General features: G+C 42.5%; 1 protein-coding gene and 1 long non-coding RNA gene across 14 annotated transcripts in view; one reads left to right on the top strand and one right to left on the bottom strand.

Annotated features, from left to right (window-relative positions):
• Nucleotides 1–16,128, top strand: part of GLRA2 (glycine receptor alpha 2) — a 115,218-nt gene extending 99,090 nt beyond the window's left edge. For 3 of the 13 annotated variants that reach the window (XM_081001385.1, XM_081001376.1, XM_081001375.1), the window contains one exon: nucleotides 14,632–16,121. In XM_081001385.1, coding sequence (XP_080857511.1) covers nucleotides 14,632–14,919 — 288 coding nt within the window. In that variant the 3' untranslated portion in view covers nucleotides 14,920–16,121. Of the gene's footprint in view, nucleotides 1–14,631 lie in introns of all 13 variants that reach the window. The other 10 variants (XM_081001381.1, XM_081001377.1, XM_081001379.1 and 7 more) reach the window with 8 other exon arrangements.
• On the bottom strand, nucleotides 9,783–18,257 carry LOC308474890. The gene is made up of 2 exons (XR_013985006.1): nucleotides 18,002–18,257; nucleotides 9,783–9,982 (listed from the first exon to the last, which is right to left on the bottom strand). It is a non-coding gene; the product is annotated as an uncharacterized lncRNA (long non-coding RNA).
• Nucleotides 18,258–18,756: the final 499 nt, after the last annotated feature.

Raw genomic sequence — 18,756 nt, 5'->3', positions numbered from 1 at the left:
GAACTTACCTACTGGATGGCTCAGTTGGTTAGAGCGTGGTGCTGATAACACCAAGGTTGCAGGTTCAGTCCCCATAAGAGACAGCTGCATATTCCTGCGTTACAAGGTGTTGGACCAGATGATCCTCAGGGTCCCTTCCAACTCTATGATTCTATTGGGGGGGGGGGATGAAATCAGTGCCTTGAGATTTCTGGATGGGTCTTGCCAGACAGAGACAGATGATTGTCCCTTCTCTCGCCTTCTCCCTTCCAGCCTCCCCAACCCAATCAGATAACGTGCTGCATTATTACCTCATCCCAGTCATATCAGGAACGGAGACAACAAAAGGCTGGGGCTATTTGTAAAGGCATAGCTTTATTACTTAATTTTGACTGAAACGAAACACTCATATCTTGTCAGTAAAAAAAATATATAAATAAATAAAATACTCCTTTCCCCAGGCTGCATTTGCCTTGAAAAATATTCAGTGCTTCTGTCCCCAGTGGAAATGTTTTATACTTCCTCAGATCCTTGCGTATAGCACTTTGTGGTAAAATGTGCCCTGTTTGTTTTATGTAACATTCCGCATCAGGTGAATAATGGAAGTGCTCAAGGAAAACCCTTTTTGCTGGGCTATTTTTAGCCCTCACAATGCAAGCTCAAGCACATGGGTTTCATTGTGAGAAAGACAGCCTTAATATGAATGGCTTTATGATTCCCACTGCCTTTAGCATCTTATTTGCTTCAGGCAACCAATAGAAGTTGGTTGGTTATACTGAAGATCAACACTCCTTCAGGGCAGACCTGTTGGCGGTTGACTGTGTCACAGCGATGTGGACATTTGACACCCTTTAAACACACCCACAGAGCAATCCTAACTATAAAAAGCTGGTGTAATGTGCACCCGTGTAAGTCATGGCAGCTTAAGTTACTCCTGTTCCAAATTCCATTCAGGAAGAATTTCACTTACACCACCCTTTCTGCTGGCTGATTTTCACCAGGCTGTTAGGTCATGTGTCCAAGCTAGAAGGGGTTTGGACAGTCTCTCCCTGCCCAGTATTGCACTGGATTTAAGGCAGTGCGGGTGGTTCCCCCGCACAGGACGCCAAGCCAAAAGGGTGCAACATTGAGAAGATCCGTAACTGGGAAGATCCAATTGGGAGCGCCAAATTTGGGGCTCATTCAGGGAGCCATATTACCAAAGATTACCCCTGCTTGCACCTCATAAGTTCCATGAACTTAAGCTGAACTGCAGCGAAGAACTGACACTGTCTCAGCCAGAGCTCAGCCAGGAAAGCCCAAGATCCGCAGAATCCAAACTCTCATCCCAGTGTATCAGTATAATTTGGGGACACAAGGAAACTTCAACCCACACATGGAGCTTTCCTGTGGTTCAGTAAAGAAGAATGCCTCTAACTTCCACAAACCCCTGTATGCTACATTGCATTGTCATTTCTTACAATGCTGAGTTGAATGTTATCTACTGAGAACCTTTGGCTCAAATTTTAGATGGCAGGAGGTAGGTGCAAGGGGGGTAAGATACAGACATAAGGACTGGTGGCCATTGATAGCCTTATCCAGTATGTAGAAGAGATGTGACTTTTGACATCGAACCTGTTTGCAATAAATTAATGACCAGTTATCACAGAATATTTTTTTTAAGGGGAAATACTGTGGAAATCTTGACCAACAGGAACCCTAGGAAACTCGGGCCTAGTTCTCACTGGGGTTGTGCCACTTCAGAATGTGTGTGGGTGGCACAGTGACTCACATGATCGAATGTTACTCAATAAGAAAATCCCTCCAAACTAAATGTCAATGTTTTTGGATGGAGAATTATTCACTCAAGCATGTTCTTATCTGTACTCCAGAGTGGCAATGTCCAGATAACTCATTGAGAAATCAGCCTTAAGAAAAGTAATCCAAACCAAGTAATCTACTCAGCATATTAACTGTTGCACGATTGGACAAAGATTTATTTAAAGAGATAAGTAACAGATAATTTTGTTTTGGACACAAAATCATTACAGGAGGAAAGAGGGTGATTCATGGGCTGTAACAGGCAGCCACAGAATGCCAAAGGCAGAGTTTTGTGGTTTATTTGCATCTATCCATTTGGGATCAAATCTGTATTCCTTAGCCAAGAGTAGACTGCTAGAGAGCCTGGGAGGGTTTTTTTGTCGTTTCTTTTTTCCTTTTTTCTTTTAACCTTATAACTTTGTGCAAGAGGCCAAGTGATACTCATCACCAGGTAAGGAAAGGGCTGTACTTCAGTTCACTGGGTTTGACGTACAATTTGCTCATAAACAGCAGGGAACACACCGCAACTGTACTTTGCCATTTCCCAAATGATGAAAAGAGCCCACCTGCTGGGTGCAAATACTCCCATTCTTTTCTGTGCCTGGAGAAAGAGAATAAATTGAAAATAGGACATGAACAGCTGGAAAAGAACCAGAAAACAAAGCACACTTTTATTTTTAAGGCCACAGGAGCACAGTTTAAAAGCACCTTCCAAAATTAAACTGCACGCACATGGTTTTTTGTTTTTTGTTAAATGGAAATGTATATCAAGAAGGATCCTCTTTTCTTTTTTTACATATTTCTTTTTACAGTTCCTAATACTTGATTTGGGCCTTGTCTTTAAAACATGAATGCTGTTGCTGAGCATCTATTACTGTAAGAGAGCCTGTGATACGGATCTGTCTGTACTTCTTAATACAGGCATGGGGAACCTCAGACCCAAAGGTCTAATGTGACGCTCCTGGCTTCTCAGTCTTGCCCATGGAACTCTCTTCAGACCACACACCCTTCCCTGCCCCACACCTCTCAAGTTCTGCATTGCACTCCTTTTGAGTGTTTTTGCCTGTCTAGAATGTATTGTTATAAGTTGGGGGGCGCATCCCTTGTTGTTGGCATCCGTCTGTCTTGGGAGACAATGGAGGAGTGCGCCTTTGTGGATGAAGTCAAACTGTTGGAAGGTTGCATCACCTGCTGTGGCTGTACCCACCAATATGGGAGAGATGTTTCGTTGCAGTTGGGGCAGATGAAGGCGTCTGGTTGTGCACCATGGTGTTTTTCTCTCTGTGCTCCTCCCAGCGGTCATTCCTCCTTTGGTCATGGCTATGGATGCACAACCTGACTGTCTGTCTCCAGGGACAAACCCACCCCCCCCCATTAAATCCAAGAAATTTATAAATGGCGGGATTTTGATTATTCAGAAAATCAATGGAAAATACAAGCTACAGAACTGTGCCAGACAAGAAATCTTGTGCTGGCTTATTTAGACCAGCCTGGCTAGTTAAGAGCAAAGACGTTAACAGATCAAGCTGCTGATTGCTGGTCTTTAGTACATCAAAGGAAGGGTCTCAGGTCTGTGAAAGATGGGTTGCCAAGGTGATGGCGAGGGAGCAGGCTGGCTCACAGGAAAAATATGTCTCTAAAAACCTAGCCTTGAGATAGGAGATGGATGGAGAGGAGTTGCTTAGGTGAGAGGTGTGCTGCGAAGAGAAAGGAGAACAAAGACAGAATCATTTTGGCAGGCTGGCTGAAGGGAAGCTAGGAGGGATGCCTTGGATTCCAGCGCTGCACTGCTGTGGGGAAGAAGCCACCATTGAGATGGCCACACTGTAAGATCTGGACTCCCTCCCTCCAAATTCAGGTGTAAATATGTGAATAAATCAAAGGAACACAGGCTCCTGGAACCCCCTGGAATACTGCTACTACTCTGCAGAGATTGGGGGTGGTGTCCATCCTGTGTAACAGTATCTTGGAATTCTGATAATGCTTCTTGCTTGCCTAGATGGGGAGGATAGAAAGGGAGGTGTGAGCAAATTAAAATGTGTTGCTCCACCCACTTTTGCTTCTGGCCCCTCCCACCTCTGGTATGTGGACCCTGGAAGGCTGCCTAGAAGGAAACATGATCCTCAAGCTGAAAAGGACCCCTCACTTAATGGATTGAGCCAGGATGCCATGGGAGCCTCGTTTCTCAGACTCTCCAGCAGCAATGGAGGACTGCTGAGACATTCCATGTGACCCCTTACAAGGCCCTGGGCATCACATGTTACTGAGTAAGTTTCCTAGTGTGCCCACTGAGTTCAGGCTTCCCCTAATTTCATCCATAATAAACTGCTTCCACCACCTATGAAGGCCTCCCTAATGTTTTCATGGAGAATGCTTAGAAAAAGCTATACCTTTTTCTGAAAAGCCGCAGAGAAAAGCAATGGGGAAGCTATGCTGATTACAAGATGAGCCCGGGGAACTCTTCCATAACTCATGCTGAGTTTCTTTTTTAAACCTCTCCCTCCTCTTCTTTCTTACTTCATTTCTTCCTTTCTACCCCATTCCTATGAAAATCACTTCCCTCTAGCATTTCTGCTCTTCCTTAATATATTTTTTTTAAACTTGTCTTTTCCTTCAACCTTTTTACCACACTACAATAATTATTGACATCAGATTCATGTGCTTTCCCATAAAGCAGCAATAAAAGACAGACAGTTTAACTTAGGTTACAAAAAGTGGTAAATGTTTCTAAATTATACGTATAGAAACACAAAGTTGGCTTGCGGGTCGGTTCACCTGGTGGAAAAGAAATGAACAAAGTGTTTGGGAATGCTTCCTCCCAAGGTGAGGGGTGTGACCTAGCTAAGCCTGACAGGATAGCTTACTCTGTGGTCTTAACCTCTTCATGCATTAATTAATGTTAAACATGTTGGTTATATGAGACTGATTTATCCCACAAGTGCGTTCAGAATGATAAACTAGTGTTTCTCATGAGGATGGCTGGAAGCTGGCCACATTCTTTTGGTAGGTTCTGCTGTTTCCCAATATACTGTTGCTCAGCTGTCTTAATAGAATGGACCTATTTACTAGAATGAGTCACACATTCATTTTTAATGCTCTGCTTTCCTTGGTGGCAACAGAGTTGCTTCCTGGTGCTCCGCAATCTTCATCTGCCACAAGAACAGCTAATTAAGAATGGAAAGTGCAGTCCATGTTTCATAGAGATATACTAAACTGCAAGGATATTGCAGATTATAAGCATGTTCTTTTTTTATATAACCCCCTCCCAAACACACTTGGATTTGCTAGCTTACAATGGAATGTTTTGCTTTCTCCAGGCTTATTGTCCTTTCATCTGTAATGGCACATACTTGTAGTGATGCTCTTTGGTGAAAATCTCCCTTGAGTTTGCCCTAAACGTCCCTTGGTCATTTTTAACAGGTGGTTTCTCACAAGGAGAGCTTCAGCCCTGTAGGTTTTATAGTCAACTTCCTAATTTAGCAAAGAGACAGTAAGAGCTTGTAAGGCTGACAGCATCTGGCCTAAAGAAGGTTCTTTTGCCCGGTTCATTTGATGAGCAGGTGACAGCCAGCCAGCCAAGCTTCTCTCTTTGCTATACTGCACCACTGCTGTCCTCAGCTGGCAAGCAGATTAATCTTTTTATTAGTGAATGTTTTGATGACAAAGCAAAGTACAGGCACTGAAGCAGAACAGACCATTCCTGTGGAAACTGGGTGCAAGAAGAGGGTGTTTTAACAAGTAATTGTGAGGACTAGCATATAGCGAGGCACGTGAGTCCTTTCCAGAGAAGGTTGGAGTCCCGTTAAGGAATGTCGAAGGGCCATGAGAGTGTCTTGCGCTGAAGCAAATGCTAATAGTTCAGCAATTTGTTCCATGGCTAGAACGGCAGACCTCTGAGCTGAGGATATTGCAATCTAGGTGTCTATGAAAGACACCTAGATTCCGGTTTGAGTTGGACTGAAAAAGAGACATGGAAAGCTAGATTAGGACTCTGTGGACATTTTAGGGTGTTGGCTGTGGGAGCAGTGGGCATTGGCTGTCTGTTAGCAGGTTTAAGCTGTTCCTCCATCTATGCTCAGACTGTATATTTGTAAATAAGCACAACAACAAAATGCTCTGAAGCTTTCCGTGGCCTTTCAAAGGAAACCACTCCTGGGTCAAGTGGAACTTTTCAACTCTTGGAGAAGTGGGGCGAGCTTAACAGTATTATTACTTATTAACGGTGGGCATTAGTGTCATATCTGAGAGCGGTAGATAAAACTCTTCCGCCAGAAATAAGCACTGTTACAATATTAAAATGGGACCTTGCTCTCATGATTGCATGGCAAGGTTAAAAAGACCCCACATACGGGCTGGAATGAAGCAGGCTGTGGTGCTATGCTATTATTCATTGCTAGGCGGGAAGTAGGTTTATCTCTCCAGAGTCCTTGGTAGGGATGTCACCTTTTAGCGGTGTCCTGCTTTTACAAATGAGTTAGATCAGGCAGCTTGGAAATGGGAGTGTGATTGCGCAGCAGCTGCTGTGTCTCTTCAGCATGGCAAAACCAATCCAGATTGGTGCTGTTTACATGTAGGCAAGCCAACGCAACACAGAGGTTAATGAATTATTGAGCACCTCTCTTAAATTGGCTGGGGCATAATTAACTTTACTCTTTAAAGTGCTGGGTCCAGGGGGGAAGCTCGCAATGTGCAGGGGAAAGGGCGGGGGGAGAATGCCATTTTTCACAACACTATGTGGCAGATTGAGAAGCAGGGGAGGAGTGGGAAAACAAAGATAAATTGAGTGAGATAACCTCACTGTAGATACACTTGAAGAATAACTGCAGGTAGGGATGGAAGTAAGGAAAACTAAAAGCTACCATCTTCATTCATCTCCCACACTCACACACAAACACACCCCAACTGAGACCCATATTACAACCTGTTTACTTTGTTTCAGGAAATTCAATGGGTGCCATTTTGTCTGATCTCACCTATAATGTACTTCCCCTTCCATTTGTATAGTCCCGTTCTGTGTCCATTCTTGGTCACTCTACATCAGTGAAGGCCAAACTTGGCCCTCCAGCTGTTTTGGGACTACAATTCCCATCATCCTTGACCACTGGTCCAGTTAGCTAGGGATGATGGGAGTTGTAGTCCCAAAACAGCTGGAGGGTCAAGTTTGGCTATCACTTCTCTATAGTGACCAAGGGAAGCTTGGGAACTAGCCTTTCTGTAGAAGCTGACTGCTTAACAACTACCTAATGGGTGAAATTGATCCTGCTACTGTCTGTCTCATAACCTGCCTCTCACTGGGTTGTTGTGCTGATAAAGGGGAGGGAATGGACCACATGTGTCACCCTGAGGACCTCAGAGGAAAAGAATGGCCCAGTGAAATAGTGAACTCAGAAAAGTCTATCTGAATTGATCCTCAGCCTTAAGAAAGCTTTTGGCACCTGATCACTACACCAACATCAGACATGAAAACAGCATGTCTATTTGTTAGATTACTTTAGAAGGATAAGGTGAGATAGGTTCTTAAAGCAAACAAAGTGGCCAACCCTATTAAAAATAGTAACTACATAATTTCAGTACAGAAACAGGTAAAAAAACAGAAAACAAGCAACAAATAACAAACACAAAATAGCAGATAAGATGCCACATGTAATTAGTAATTATTTATGTAGTACATATTTACTGCCCCCTCCTCTGTCTAGGCAAGATTATCCTCTTAGTTCGGCAACATCAAAGAAACAAATCAGCTGAAACAAATCACCGAAGCTTGTTCAAAGATTTCTGACTCCCTCTCCACTCCACACACACACACACACACACACACTGTGTTATTTGTGCTGCAACTTTCCTTATACCTGTGTGGTGACAATCAGTAATGTAACCCTATGGCCAGGGAGAAGGGAGCACTTTTAGGCGTTTGAGGTAAGCCATCTTTACTGACCCAGAAAACGATGCCTGGGTTACTTGCTGCAAACAAAAGATGTGCAAGCTGATAGAAAGAAGAGGGTTGTGGTGGTTTTTCTATAGCTAGATGAAATGCCACTTTGAGTTACTCTGCTACCCAAAGCTCTTATTTTATTGTTGGCTGATGCTGGTAATTCTTCTCCGTGCTGCTTGTCTTTTGTGTTTGTCCTTTGATCTCCACCATCTCTCTTGTGGCTCTCGCTGTTTAGTCTTGATGCACACAACACAAAAAAACATTTGCTTGCTTCATTTTCTTGGGGTTTTTTCTTTTGTTTTGTTTTGCTCCTTTGTGACAGTTGGCATTCACACTTTCTTCCTGTATGGTATTTGCTGTTTATCTCATGTGTTATCCTGGCGGAGTTCACAGATGATGAGCCCACATGAGGACCGTCTCTTTAGTCACTTCCAAAGTTTAGTCAGAGTTGGCTGAGCTTTTTTTGCCCAGTGGCTGCTGATCAACCCTCGGGGGGGGGGGGTCACATGCCAGTGATGGATGTGGTCAATGTGGTCATCCTACACTCTATTATTATTACAGTGGTACCTTGGGTTAAGAACTTAATTCGTTCTGGAGGTCCATTCTTAACCTGAAACTGTTCTTAACCTGAGGTACCACTTTAGCTAATAGGGCCTCCTGCTGCCGCCGCACCACCGGAGCACAATTTCTGTTCTCATCCTGAAGCAAAGTTCTTAACCTGAGGTACTCTTTTTGGGTTAGCGGAGTCTGTAACCTGAAGCGTCTGTAACCCAAGGTACCACTGTATTGTTATTATTATTACACATCCTTTTTGCCTGATGTGATTCAAGGCAGCTTGCACACACACACACACACACACACGCACGCACACACACACGCACACACAACTCAGCTGATTCAAGCTGGTTCGCTTGTATGCTTACCTTTCAGCCTTGTGCAGTGGTGTAGTGTAGGCTGCCTCACACGGAGGGGTGGGTGGGAAGGAGGGAAACGGATAGAGTATGCATGCTCATTCAACTGCCTAACTGTGTCACCCAGGACATTGCAACCTCAGAGATGAGAAAAGAAGAGTCATTCCATTGTCTGGAGTGGTCTTTTCCTAGTTTGCATGGAGAAGCCATTTTCAACGGAGCCCAGCGACGGAAGCATGCAGCTGAATTGAGGCAGCACCGGGTGTTGAAATTTTGTGCCCCCTAACAATGTTGCACCCAGGGCAACCACCCCTGTGGCACGCGCACGCACACACACACGCCATGCTACACCACTGGTCTTGTAGACTGCTCTTTTGTGATTGACATCATACCTTGGCATTACTTCCAGGTCTATGTTTTTAATGGGAAGCAACTTTGAAATCTCTTGTGATGAACCAATATTTGTCCAATCACTGTCGACTGACAAGGAGGCATTACAAAATGTGCCTATCTAGTGGCCTCCACTTTAAGCTGGTTGCTTCCTAATGTAAAGGTAGTGGATCAGGGACTCAGTACATGGTCTGTGGTAAATGCCTAAATGAATTCTTCCTTGGCTGTTGCTCATTTAAATGTGCAAATTTTTCCTCCCTTAAAAGAAAAACCTCTTCACTTTTTTATAATCTGCTCCAAAAACTTCCCCAACCCCTCTGCTTCTCCTTTCTCTCTCTCAGGCATTGTCTGATACGCTCTGATATAGCTGCACAGTTTATTTGCAGGCAGAAATATGGAAGCCCCTCTGCCTGTCTTTGGCATGAATGAACAGGCATGCCTGGACAGCTCTAAGATGGATATCTGGCTGCTAAGGAGAGCTTCATGTTTAAATTGATGAGCCAGGTTGATGAGCAATTTCATGTTAAATTTAGCCACTTCATCATGTCCTGTGTCTCACAGGCTTTTAACTCACACCTTTTGGAACAGTTTCAAAGTCTTTCAATGAAAACAGACAGGTTATGCGTGTTGCTTGTGTATGTGATGAGTCTGAGAGTCAATTGCGTTCCAATTTTATAAGGGCCATGTGAAGATAAAAGCATCAAAACCGATAAAAGCTACTGAAATGAGTTGAACTGAAACAGTGCTCCGTCTGTACATAACCGTTGAAGTGTTTTCCGTACATTTATTTCAGTATATCTTTGCCTACTTGAAGCCTGCATTTCCCAGACGCAGATATCAATTTAGCAATAGGAAGGACACCCACACAGCACTATCTTCCAAAGTGCTCAAAATACCCTCATTTAAATTAGCGGGAGGTGATCTGCAGACTTGAGGCAGCAGCGATCAATTGCATTGATGAGCCTTCTTCCTGCAAGATGCGTTGGTAATTGGGAGGAAAACACATGTTAGGGGTTTGCTGGAGATAAGTCTCAAAGCTAAAGCAGGTCTCACTTATCTCTTGAACATGTGTTACCACAGCTGCTTGTTTAAAACTGGCATAGAGTTTAATATTCAGGGCAGATGGGATTGCGGGGGGGGGGCAGGAATTGTTGGCACTGGACTTGTTTGCACTATTCTTACTGGGCAAGGATTCATTATTTCCCCTCCCCATCATATTTTGGATAATTAGGACAAGACATACCATTTTGGAGGCTTTCAGGGACTTCCTAGCCAAGTGCCAGCAGGGAGGCAAGAAACGGCCTTTTCCCAAGGACCTATTTTTTATCATGTATGTGTTCTTGAAGGACAGTGGGCTAGCCACAAAATTTGCTCTAAATAATCATCGTAATTATAATCATAATACCCCGCCCATCTGGCTGGGTTTCCCCATCCACTCCCATTATATTGTCTTTAAATCTGTGTACCCCAGCAAAATAATATGTTTCTAATGCACATATAATTGCTGGTGCACATGCTGCTCAAAGAAAATATCTGAGTTGCCTGTTCACAAATTTCTGACTCCCTGAGAGGGAAAGAAGCATCTCTCAACATCTCGTAACCCCCTACATGCATATAATTTAATTTTTTAAAAAAGAAAGCAGGGGATTGGTAGAGGAAAGGGAGCTGGCACAGTCATAGGTCATGATCTGAAAGGCTGCATAGCAAGCCCTCCATGAACGATGTGGCTTCTGAGTCTCCTCCCAACAGATCCTTCATCTGCTTGACAAGCCATTTTTAAAGCTCAGAACTTTCCTCCCACACTCCTCTTTTAGCATCTCCTCAGGGCATATCAATGCTAAAGAGCCAATCTGCATATTCAGAATGAGGTGGTGGGTAGAGTGATGTGGTAGAATTCTGGGCTGTACCACTTCAGACTGCAGGTGAGTGTGGGTGGGTGTCATGTTTTTGAATGCTTTTGGTTGGGGGAGGGGGGAAACATGCTAAACTTCTCTCCCTGATGTAACTACTTTGCCACATTGCAATCAGTATTTTTATTTGGAAAGGTTTACCATAGACCCAGAGTGAGTTATTTTTTCTTTTTTAATATGAACAAGGATTCAAAAAGAATAACCCCTCTACTGAGGTGGTATAGTCTAGAATGCTCCCATGTCAGTAGGGATGGAGGAGAAAATCAATTTGGTTTCTGTTTAAAGGCAAACCTACCTAATTAATGTTTTCTGAAACATTCCAGGAAGCAAAAATAGCCATCCTTCAAATTACCTGAATTTTGCAATGCAGTTCACCAGCCAAGTAACATGTACAAAAATGCGAGTGCTAGGATCAAGTATGCCTAAAAATGTATACATTAATGAAACTAACATACAAAAGAATTTCATTATGTTACAGAAACTTATTAGGCAAAATTGCATTCAGATATGTATCAGGAGAAATTTGCACCAACTTGCTGGTGAATTTTCATGAGGATTGTTTTAAAATTTCACAAACGTGTGTGGAAACGTGCAGAACTGAAGATTGGAAAAATTAGAAATGGATAAAAAGCATAAGTCACAGATGTACCCATCCCTGCATGTCAGTCTTGCACCTCATTCTGTATAATGGGTACGACAGCTATTAATCTGGTGAAGCAGCGGTTTCTTCTCCTGGCAACTGTATTTCTTTGAGATGGATATGAACCTATAACATAATTCTCAATATCCTTGCCTAAACTTCCATTCTCAGAATGAGCGGGGGGGGGGGGGAATTGGAGAAAAGTATTACGTTAGCATAACAACCCTATGGCCCTGGAAGGGTTTCGAAGGTTTCTTCTCTTTAAAAAAATATATATTTTTATTGATTTCCAAAAAATAAAATAGAGCAACCTTGAGTATACATACATACATAGCAGAATCCACCTACAGACAAAAATGATAAAATTCCTGATACAGAGTCAGACTAGATCACAGCAGATGATCAAATTATAATAAAAGAGTCATTCCTAGATGATTTGCATGATTATTATGGGTCAGTATAGCCCCTACAAAGGGAGGCATGGGTCTTAGGAGGGCCTGAGAATTTTGAGTCCTAATTAATAAAGGGAAACATTTAAAACCGCACTTCCTAGCCAATCTTTATTCGCTTCGCCTCTCACCACCCGCCTGTGTTGTGTAAGACGTCTGGGTAGGACTGCAACCCAGACATTATGGAACCATGATTGCCATTCTTGTGTACCATGTACTATTATTATACATGACTACCATTGTTTAGCAATGACCATCCGAGCTCCCACCAGTAAAAAAATAAACAAGGCAAGTTATTTATCCTTAACTGTCAGATTAAGGTCACTTTCCAGAGCTTGCAGTGCTAAGCAAAGGGCAAGCAACAGGAATTAGTCGGTAGTTTCCCCAAGACAGTGTGAGGAGGTGCTGCAAGGGTGTGTGAGGGAGCGACTCACACATAAGGAAGTCTCTCTAAATTGCTGTCGCCTCCTTCATCAGGAACTCCAGGCTGGCATGTGTAAAGTAGAAGCTCATTATTTTGGGGAAAATCTGGACAAGCCAGATGAACGTCTCCTATAATAAGCTATTAGCATATTTGAGAGTTTCCAAATAAATTTAAAACACAAAACAGTGGCTGCTGAGAACCTGTTCTCCTTTAATTAACCTTCTGACCTGGATTTGCATTGCTTTTGCGTGCAGCACTAAGGAACAGGAAAAGCGTCCTGGGAATGCAGCTTCGCTCTATGCTTATGCAAGTGCTATTAAAGGTTTTAAAAGGAACTCAGTTCATTGCAAATTTACCAGGGCATGTTTCCCTTGGTGTGGAAGATAAATCAAATAGCTACCTTTTTGGAAGGGAGGAAAAATCCATCCAATTTATAATTTTATTTTCTTTGGGGTGCTGAGCACTTAGACCAGGCTTCCTCAACCTAGGCCCTCCAGTTGTTTTTGGCCTACAACTCCCATGATCCCTAGCTAGCAGGACCAGTGGTCAGGGATGATGGGAAATGCAGTCTCAAAACATCTGGAGGGCCGAAGTTGAGGAAGCCTGACTTAGACTCATAGAAGACTTACACAGAAGCATGCAGAAGACTTATGTGGAACTACTAAAGGGATGGTATTACTCAGAGTAGACCCACTGAAATGACAGGCTCTAACTTAGTTGTGCTCATTAATTTCAACGAGTCCACACTGAGTAAAACTTAGTTGAATACCACCCAAGCTATCCAAGGGAGAAAGGTTGTTTTCTGCTGCTCCAGAGAAGCGGACACGGAGCAATGGATCCAAACTACAAGAAAGAAGATTCCACTTAAACATTAGGAAGAACTTCCTGACAGTAAGAGCTGTTCGACAGTGGAATTTGCTGCCAAGGAGTGTGGTGGAGTCTCCTTCTTTGGAGGTCTTTAAGCAGAGGCTTGACAACCATATGTCAGGAGTGCTCTGATGGTGTTTCCTGCTTGGCAGGGGGTTGGACTCGATGGCCCTTGTGGTCTCTTCCAACTCTATAATTCTATGATTCTATGATTCTATTCTATGATATTAAGCAAATTACATGTGCCAAAGAGTTGTGTTGGGATGTCTAAATGTCAGATCAGGTCTGCAACAGAAATGAAAACCGGCTTCATATTTTGTCAGTACAGGACATTGCAAAGGGGCTGTTGTTGAGAAAGAGAAAGAAACCTCTAAAAGCAAGCTTCTCAGCACCCTTTACAGAATAACAGTTCCTAGGATTGTTTTGAGGAGGCCAGTGTTGTTTTGCATAATATTAAAACTGTTACTCATAATCCATCTTTGAGAAGCTTAACATGCCACACATGGGGAGTTATCTCATTTTCACAGCAACCATGTGAGGTAGGTTGGGCTGGCAGATAGTGACTGGCCCAAGGTCTCCCAATGCCAGTGTGGTGTAGTGGTTAAGAGCGGTAGATTCATAATCTGGGGAACCGGGTTCACGTCTCCGCTCCTCCACATGCAGCTGCTGGGTGACCTTGGGCTAGTCACACTTCTTTGAAGTCTCTCAGCCCCACTCACCTCACAGAGTGTTTGTTGTGGGGGAGGAAGGGAAAGGAGAATGTTAGCCACTTTGAGACTCCTTCGGGTAGTGATAAAGTGGGATATCAAATCCAAACTCTTCTTCTCTTCTTCTTCAATGCTTTTCATGGATACCGCTCAACTGCCCTAATTAAATTGGGACATCCTGTTTGGGGGCCCTGAGCTCTCACATGAAAGCATGGCACTCAAAAACATGTGAGAACACAGGGCCCCAAACACATGTGTTTTGGGCCTCCGTACTTTCACACAGGTCACATGACTTGCCTGAGAACACAGCTCAGAAGACGTGCATCACAGTTTTTGGCCTGGGCTTGCTGAAGGGTATGTTCACTGCCAGTACTGAAGTAAATGGGGCAAGGCCGTTTCCTATGGTCCTATGGTCTGGTCATGACATGTGTCCACCACTCCATTGGCGAAATCAATAGAATTAGAGGATATCCAAGTGTTCTTTTGTCGGAAATATTGTGGCGCTGCCCATTTGGAAAGCGATATTATGAACAGAGCTCTTGCTCAACAGCTAAGGGTGAAAACTTAAATGAGATTTGCATAGACGATTAACCGCCTTTCCCTTCCGTTGCTTACCCTCCAGGATGAAGATGCTGCTCGCGACAGCCGGTTTAACTTTGGCGGCTATGGGATGGGTCACTGCCTCCAGGTGAAAGATGGCGCTGCCATCAAAGCCACGCCTCCCAACCCGCCCCTGCCCCCGCCCCCGCCGCCAAAGGATTCCGATTCCATCAAAAAGAGGTTTGTGGACCGTGCCAAAAGGATCGACACCATATCCCGAGCAGCCTTCCCGCTGGCCTTTCTCATCTTCAATATATTTTACTGGATTACGTACAAAATTATACGCCACGAGGATATACACAAAGATTAGAAACGTTTCTGTCTGAGCTGGGACCTTCTAGCCAAAGTGACTCTCTTGTAAATAAAGAGTGAAATGTCTTTCCTGTCATTGACTGAGGGTTTTGTTTTCTGTGGTACTAAATGAAGGGCGGGGTTAGAAGAGGAAGAAAAACAGAAAGGAAAGTTTCGATAACAATTGCACAAAACGAGATACTGTGGGATCACCAAACGAGGATTTGCCCTGATTTCCTCCTCTTGCTACGTGGTTCTTTCAGACTCTTGCCAAGCAAATCTAAATGGGGCCATTTTCCCTCTCTCCAACCCCCCTCCCCCAGTGTCTCTAAGCTGTATTTAAGAAATACTTTAAAGCATCTACCATGGGACTGTCTGTAATGGCTGCACTGCAATGAGTTTAAAGAGGACCAAACTTTTTTCAGGGTAACGCTGCCTTTCTATATGAAACAAGTCTAAGCTACATTCCATTAATGTCTGTAGTTAATGATTTGCCCAGAAGTCCCTTTGTGGATTGTAAATTATTTCTACTAACAGGGCATGGGGGGGTGTCAAGGGGGACGATTTATACTTTAATATCCTTGTGGGTGTGCATTTTAATATTCCTGCTTTCCTAGAACTGTAGTTTTTGAGGTCCAACTTGTGTAGGGTGTGGTTAATTTCATAGTGTCCACTTGTAGAAACAACCTGAGAAATGGCTGGTTTTATCTTGGTTCCAAGACAGTGCACTTATTTCATTTCATTTCATTTTTGCCTGGTTATTACTATATTTTTTATTATTGATGACATTCAGCATAAGGTGCCAAAACTGTAATTTGACCTATCGTATTTCCCTGTATCGCACTGTTGATTAAGAACTTGTTTCCTGACCTAGCTCAGTTTAGCATTGACTTTCTATTGCTGCTCTCATTGTAGCTGCGAGTTGATAGCTCTGTAGGTAAACACGACTCGTTTACAGACCTCTAATTTATATCTTTACTATAAAAAAAGAAAGAAAGAAAAAAGTGGCTATCATTTTAACTATCATTGACTTATCTGAAGAATTTTAAAAACTGTACTGTGATTTTCATAACCTGTTAACCTTTTGGTGCCAGAGCTATGTGGTCCAAATCCTTGCTATGTGTTCTAAAGTAGAAATAAAAAGTAAACAAAAACCAAACAAAAAAATGAGGTATTTTTGCTTACATGGGTGGCAGGAGTGAAACCTGGAAGATTTTTTTATTTTAATCTTGTTTTTTAAGTTGCATTTCAATCAACTTGTTTTTATTATCGGTTGTTAGCTGCCCTGACCCCGGTCTTGGCTGGGGAGGGTGGGGTATAGATAAAATGTATTATTATTATTATTATTATTATTATTATTATTATTTTAAAAAGCATTACTATTTCCCATTTTCTGCAAAAAGGTTTACTGCAAAAAAATAAAAATGTATTATTGATTGGGAGGGCATATTTTCCTTTTATTGCTGCTAGTTCTTATTGCAAGAAAAAACCCAACCCACAAACTGAACTATTATGGTTGCTTCCAGTTGACCTATTTTATTAAGAAGTAATTCTGACTTGTTTGCACAGAGTTTATGAAGACACTCTATGCTGTCCACTGTTTACTGAGCATTCATCTTTATTTGTTTGCAGAGAAGTTATATGGTTCCCTGCAAATCAGTTGCTATCCCACACTTTCTAGGGCATTTTACCATCACTTTCCTTGCTGAAAAAAGTATTTTTGTTTGCTTTTTGAATGACATTTGTTGCACAATACTGCCGGAGTTTATTAAATCCATTTAAAGTAGGCGAATCTACATTTCCAAGTATGTGACTGAATTGCTCCTGCAATTTAGTGATCATCTGAAAGCTACCTTGGGGCAGAGGGAGTAAGGCCACATCTAGGCTGTTGCTATTTTGAGGGATGATTAAATCACATACCAACAAATTAAGGTTGAAGAATTAAAGTGGATTTGTTGCTCTTGCAACAAACCAATTTTTTTAAAAAAATCAACTGCTGTAAGGAAGGTGACAGGAATATGCACTGGAAATTGTGTTGTAACATTTGCTTGACGGAACATCGTGTAATTTCCCTGCAAACAAATGAGAACGAATGCTCAATAAGCAGCAGACATCCTATTACCTCCACATAAACTTTCTGCAAACATGTCAGAATAAATGCTTAATAAGGAGGGTGTCTGGAAGCTACCCAAGTCTCTGGGAATCCCAGGTAAGTGCGTATACATGGGTTTTATACTGATGAAATTGCCAGAGAAGAATCACAAAGAATTAGAATTATAGCTGTTTAAAATCTTTTATTTCCTGAAAGATCCTCCATTATTACAAAGCAAGGATCAGCAATGATTCTCTTTAGTACTACTTGTATTTTTTGTTCAACATTTATTAACATCTTGTTTCCGTGCTCTTATCTTATAAGCTACCATTGCCATCTGTTACAAGAAATGAAATGAATTATCAGCCAAACCACAACAATGCTTTCATTTCAAATGAAATTCCTTCATTAATCTTAAGCATTCTTTTTTTCCCACTTGGTCAATTAATAGTTAATTTTTAGTTAATGCATCTATTTATCAAATCGTTTTAACAGAACCATGCTAACCATTCTTTTGTAGCTGGGTGATGTTTGTCTCCAAAGAGAAACACGGAGATTGAGCAAGAATTATGTAGTGCCGTGTGGTTCTTTTTCCCCAAAAGGTGTAGAGAATGCCTGGAACTGGCACCAGAGGTCAAAATGGCTGAGCACCTACCAAGGTGCCACCTCACAGAAAAGATCCCACCACTGAGAGCATCTGAGTCCTGCTGCTTCTTCTCCCTGATGTTTATTGTTTGGCCCAGAAGGGATTGTGGAAGTGAATAGCAATGGCAGAAATGACAATGAGCGACAGCTGCCCTCTGCTTCAAGTGTTGGCAGATGCTAGGCTTGTGCAATCTACTTTATTTATATCTTCTTCTTCTTCTTTTGTTACTATAATCCCAAGGTCAACTAATGGGAAACAGGTGAAAAACATTGACTCAGGAGGCAGAACATACTGGAAGAATTCAGGACAAGGTGCCTATGATCGACAAAGTAGCAAACGATGCTGTTGGATGATAAAACTTACCATTCCTGACCATTTGTCGTGCTTGCTTGGGCTGATGGGAGATGGAGTCTGACAACAGATGCCAAGCCTTTGTTTTCTCTCAAACAATTTTTGTTTCAGGAGGAAGTGCTCTGTCACTGGGCTGCAGCCTTTCCCCTTCCTTTCTCTGGCAGAACTTTTTCTATTCAGGGCTTCAGAATAGGCAGAAATTCAACAGGGCAGGAGCTGTTCACTCTGGAAAATGCCAGCTATGCTTTACATTTGCCCAGAGTCTTGTTATTAGCTGAAAAGGGAAATGTTAAGGGGAAGTCAGCTCCTTGGAGGCAACAAAACAGTACAAGTACACCTGACAGAATTGACCTTAAGAAGGAAGGAGGGGGAAAAACAACCTCACGAACCAATGGCTACTCAGTCAGCAGCAGCGTACTCTCACAGAAAACTGTATTGCTCCAACAAAATGTGAACAGCAAAGTGAATGTCCTGCTATCAGCAGCTATCAAGGTCTCTCAGAGAAAGCTTCCGGAGTGAAGACTCAACCTATTAATAGAAAACAGCAACCAAATTGAAGCCGATATTGAAGCATCTATGCTAATGCTCTGTATTCTAAGGAATACAGAGATAGAATCAAAGAGGAATGAGATTTCATGATCTGTCTTATAGGTATCTCCTTAATTTATTAAATCTGATAGGAAAAGGATAGAGCTGAATAATCCAATTTCCTCTCTCCAAAAATTCTGCCTGACTTGTTGACATTCCTAGTAAATAAATATTTATTT

Source organism: Podarcis pityusensis, assembly GCF_964106645.2.
Source record: "Podarcis pityusensis genome assembly, chromosome: 4".
Classification (NCBI taxonomy): domain Eukaryota; kingdom Metazoa; phylum Chordata; class Lepidosauria; order Squamata; family Lacertidae; genus Podarcis; species Podarcis pityusensis.
This window is presented reverse-complemented; position numbering and strand designations above follow the sequence as displayed.